The sequence below is a fragment of the Bombina bombina genome, chromosome 1 (assembly GCF_027579735.1).
Source record: "Bombina bombina isolate aBomBom1 chromosome 1, aBomBom1.pri, whole genome shotgun sequence".
In the NCBI taxonomy this organism is placed as follows: domain Eukaryota; kingdom Metazoa; phylum Chordata; class Amphibia; order Anura; family Bombinatoridae; genus Bombina; species Bombina bombina.
Window position 1 is genome coordinate 1,573,519,649 of NC_069499.1, and position 4,633 is coordinate 1,573,524,281.

The 4,633-nt window shown below is 41.4% G+C and overlaps 1 protein-coding gene across 1 annotated transcript in view; it reads left to right on the plus strand.

Annotated features, from left to right (window-relative positions):
- Window positions 1-245: 245 nt before the first annotated feature.
- The window catches only part of USP43 (ubiquitin specific peptidase 43), a 267,432-nt gene continuing 263,044 nt past the window's right edge, over window positions 246-4,633 (plus strand). The window contains exon 1 of the mRNA XM_053710091.1: window positions 246-1,164. Coding sequence (XP_053566066.1) covers window positions 541-1,164 — 624 coding nt within the window. The 5' untranslated portion in view covers window positions 246-540. The remainder of the gene's footprint in view (window positions 1,165-4,633) is intronic.

The following is a 4,633-nucleotide window of genomic DNA, read 5'->3' on the forward strand; positions in this document are numbered from 1 at the left end:
TAGTGCCAGCTTTTAGGTGCTTTTTGTTCGGATTCTATACAGGAGTCACTTTATGTTAGTGAGTGCCCCTGTCAGCACCACCTGAACAATACTCATTGTACACAAGCGCTTCCTGCCTGTGACAGTGACGCGTGTGACACTATCAGGGTGACACAATGTGAATGGAATTTGTCAGCTGCTTGGCCATTCCTCACCAGCGGCGGCAGCAGCAGAGCGTCTCAGCAGCACAGACCTGGCTCCCTCTCTCGGTGCCTGTTCCCTCCTCGTCTTCTTTTAAAGTAAACCGGGTTAATAAGATTCAAGAGGCGGAGCCGAGCGCCTCACGCACGAGCAGCAGGAAACAGAATGGGCTCCCGGCACTTAGCTCAGGTAGGGCCACAGCCTGCAGCTATGGGGGGCACCTGCCTGGCACGGTGCTGCTGCTGCTGCTGGCAGTCAGGGAGGGGAGCCAGGAATAGTCAGATGCTTCCTTCTTCCTGCTAAACTTGACCAGTAGGATCAGACATTCCACAGCAGGTGCATCAGAAGCAGGTGAGAGCCATGGAGCAACACAAAGCTGCTGAGACAATGGGGAGCAAGGACAGGGCACAGGGATCCAAGAAGCTCTTTAGGAACAAGTCACTGAAGTCTGTTGGGAATTTCATGCAAAGGATATTGAGAACTTTAAGCAGTTTGTCTCACCTGGGGCAAGATGCTGAGAGAGGTGCCCAGGATGGAGAGGATGATGATGGGGGCTTCAAGCAGAAATCCCCCCAGGGTGATGGGAAGGAGTCAATGCAGGAGGATTATAGGTTTGTCCAAGGAGGTGATAGCAATAACAATCTGGGCAAATCTCATGGAGGTTCCAGGTGTCAGGACAGGCTCTCCTGGAGCTCAGAGGAGAGGGTTCCTGGGGTGCAGGGTCTGAAGAACCATGGAAACACCTGTTTCATGAATGCTGTAGTCCAGTGTCTGAGCAACACGGATCTGTTTGCTGAGTACCTGGGGATGGAGCAATACAAAGCAGAGCTGGACAGGTCTACAGGAAATGAGGGTGTAGTGGACAAGAGGTCAGCAGGAGAGCCCCCTACAGCCAACAGAGGAGCCGTGACTGAGAGACTGGCGACTCTGGTCAAGGGGCTCTGGACCTTGCAGTACACCCCTCAGCTGTCTGTGGAGTTTAAGGTGAGTACTCAGAATTCATACAATTCAGGTGTGTGCTTAACTCTTTCATTACTTTTGATTATTCAAGGCCTCCTAAGTCAGTTAGTACCCAGCCCTCCGGTCACCATCTGGTTTTTGTTTAAGCACAACTGAGTTTACAGTTTATAAGAAGATAATTACACCAGTAGCTGCAGATCAGACTAATCTACCCATTTAAGCAGAAGAGCCTATATAAGTACTGGTTATTTCTCAGCCTACAAAGTGTTTCACTACATATCTTACCCATAAGTCCCAAACGTGCCAAGGGCGACAGGTTGCGGCTAAGCTGGGGCATTCTTACAGTGATGTATGGGTAATACAATTAAATTAAAAGCTAGCAGTGTCCCCTGAGGACAAGCTTTATGAGACCCTTGACAGATTTCCCTGCTGAGTTTTTGGTGACCATTATTCATGACCCACATGTGCTTAACCCCTGCTCTGCTGACAACAGTTTGTCTGAGCCCTGAGGGATGTGTGTACAGTTAATCCAGTAATGCTACTTTTTGTTTAGTTTTATGATGTGTAAAGAGCGTCCATAGGAAAACAAGTATTAACTCTTTGGTAGCTAGAGAGAATACTGATCAAGGCATTTATTTGTATATGTGATTTTATGTGTGTTCTGTATATCTTCAGTGGTGTGTGTATATTAGTCCAAAAACAGGCAGACTTTGTCTGATGAAGGGGTAAGATCCCAGAAACGTCACATTTATTCAGATTTGTGTGTACATTTTAAAATTCCAGTAAGTGCGCTGTGCGTGCCTGTTTTTGGACTTTATATTACTTTTGCTTGCACCCTGGTTGATGTATTGAGATATATATATATAAAATAAAATTCATACCAATGAATATCTTTACATGTACATATATCTATACTTGCATATAACTTGTGTCCATATTGATTTATATCACAATTACACATATTCTTTATATGAGTATGTGTTGTTTACATAAATTTATTTCTGTATATTATGTGCCATATTTACTCACTAAAGTAATTCCATAAAATCTTTCACTATCAGGTGCTTTCTGCAGTTTTACGCAGGTCACAGGAGTTGCATATTGAAATATAGTGTTAAGTTGCATTTCATTTCTTCTTTTCCAGTTACTGTACTGGTTATAGGTAAGCAGGGACATTATAGCTATTAATCTATTTATCCAGACCTGTAATCACATCCCCAGGGAAGCGGATATATTACACCCAGGAACAATGACATTTTATGCTGCCGCTAGCTCTGCACTGGACCAGTTGAATGGCTGAGTTTGTAGAGCTGTTTTTGCCCTGTTTGCCAAGAATGGTTACAGCACTGACCTGTAAGTCACCCCTAGAAGCTGGTAACCCATAAGTGATCATGTGTATCTGTACATGGGAATAGTAGTGCATTCTACACATCAATCATTCTCAAGAATGCATGGGATTTCCATACGATTATCCTAAGCATTACTCACACTTAATAAAGGGACATTACAACCACAATTGGAATCCACATGGATGTATTTCAGTTTTGAATATAAGCATTTATGTAATATACAGGTATTAACAAAAATGCTTCTAAAAAAAGCTATAGCCGTTTCAAGAGTGTATTTAAGTATGCACGGTGCACCAGCATTTCATACACAGAACTTGCTCAGATACAGAGAGCCTAAAGTGCTTGTACCATGTGGTAATAACTCAATTCATTATGTACTGACATGATACAAACCCACTTGTGTTCTGAGCTGCTGCAGTATTTAAAATTCTGGTGCTTTGAGAATATCAAGCTATACTTCACATGCACGTGCAGAGAAAAATGTTAATACTAAATCAGTCATACATTTTACTAGAAGTATTTTTGCCAGTACATGTATATTGCACATATTTTTCTATTCAAAGATGTAATTAATCTATGTGCATTTCAATTTTGACTAGAATGTCCCTTTAATACAAAATATGGGAAACTAGATGGTTCCAGTGGTTCTATCTGACATCGGATGTTTTTGCAGCTTCTACAATGTACAATGATTGAATTGAGCATCATGACCTGAATGCTGTTCTGAATTCATTTAGCATTGAGAGACCTCTTCGGTGAGACGGCAAATTCCTTTCTGATCCTTTCTTAAGCTGATCAACAGATTCAAAAGACCATAACTGAGCTCTCCATATTGCTGTGATCTAGGAGGCCTCTCCATTATTAGTGAATTCAGGCCAGTGTGAGAGAAGTTTTCCCACCATCTCCTTCTATGTAGCATTTGGGCATAGAGTGGGCATATGTACATAGCACAAGCAGAGAAATGTAATCCTGTCACTTTATCACATAAATACCTGGTGAAATAAAGGAAGGGTAAATAAGTCAGAAAGTGAATGGATGGTTTGAGATAGTAGTCAGATTATAATTATTTTCACCAGCAAAGATGTGTGTGAAAGGCGAGATAATTACTGGGCTTATCTGCTGCACGTTATATTCCAAGACAATTACACTTTACATGCAGTCTTCCATTTTATAATTAGAAGATGTTTCATTTTCTGTAAAAATAGTGTTCATCACTTTAGCCACCAATCGGAAAGCGCTACCCAGGGTCTGAACCAAAACAGGCCCCCTCCTAAGCTTACATTCCTGCTTTTCAAATAAAGATACCAAGTAAACAAAGACAAAATGATAATAGGATTAAAAAGTTGCTTAAAATCTCATGCTCTGAAAAAACTGGGTTTCATATCCCTTTAGTGATGGTAAAGTTTCCAATTAATATAATCAGATCCGGAATGGGAAGAATATTTTAGCTTGACTTTATTTCATCTATTGATTCTAATGAAGATTACGCTATAAATTTACTTTTTAAATATAGCAATGAGATTCTAATACCCCGCGCTACGGCTTTCACTACAAAAGTAATTTATTTTGTGAGCTAACGTTTTTAACTGTTCTCCAATCAGCGCTCTAGCCACAAAAACAAATGGTTTGAGTGCCGTATGGCTAGAGCGCTGATCGGAGAACAATTGTTCGTTTACAAAATAAATTACTTTTGAAGTGGGCGGCCGGAGTGCAGGGTATTACAATTTCATCACTATATTAAAAAAGTAAGTTATAGTGTATCTTCGTTAGAATGCATTCATTAAACTCCATTTAAAATATGGTTCCCATTCTGGATCTGATATTATACAAGTTGGTAACTTTGCCATCACTTTAATATCAGGGGGCAGGGCAACTGGGCACCCACCCCATGCTCTGTGCTTTGGGGGCCACACATTGTCATCAGGGGTGAGGATATGAGAAGGTGCAATCTTGTATTTAGTTTATGTGATCACAAAGTGTTATATAAAGGTTTTCTTTATATAGGGCACACAGAATGTTGAGATGGAGTAGGCCATACATAGGGAGGTGAATAAGCTGTCTGGGCTTAGGGTCCCCTCAAATGTGTATTGCCCAGGGCTCACAGATGCTATGGGTGGTCTTGTCAGAGGGATTGAGTCCATGGT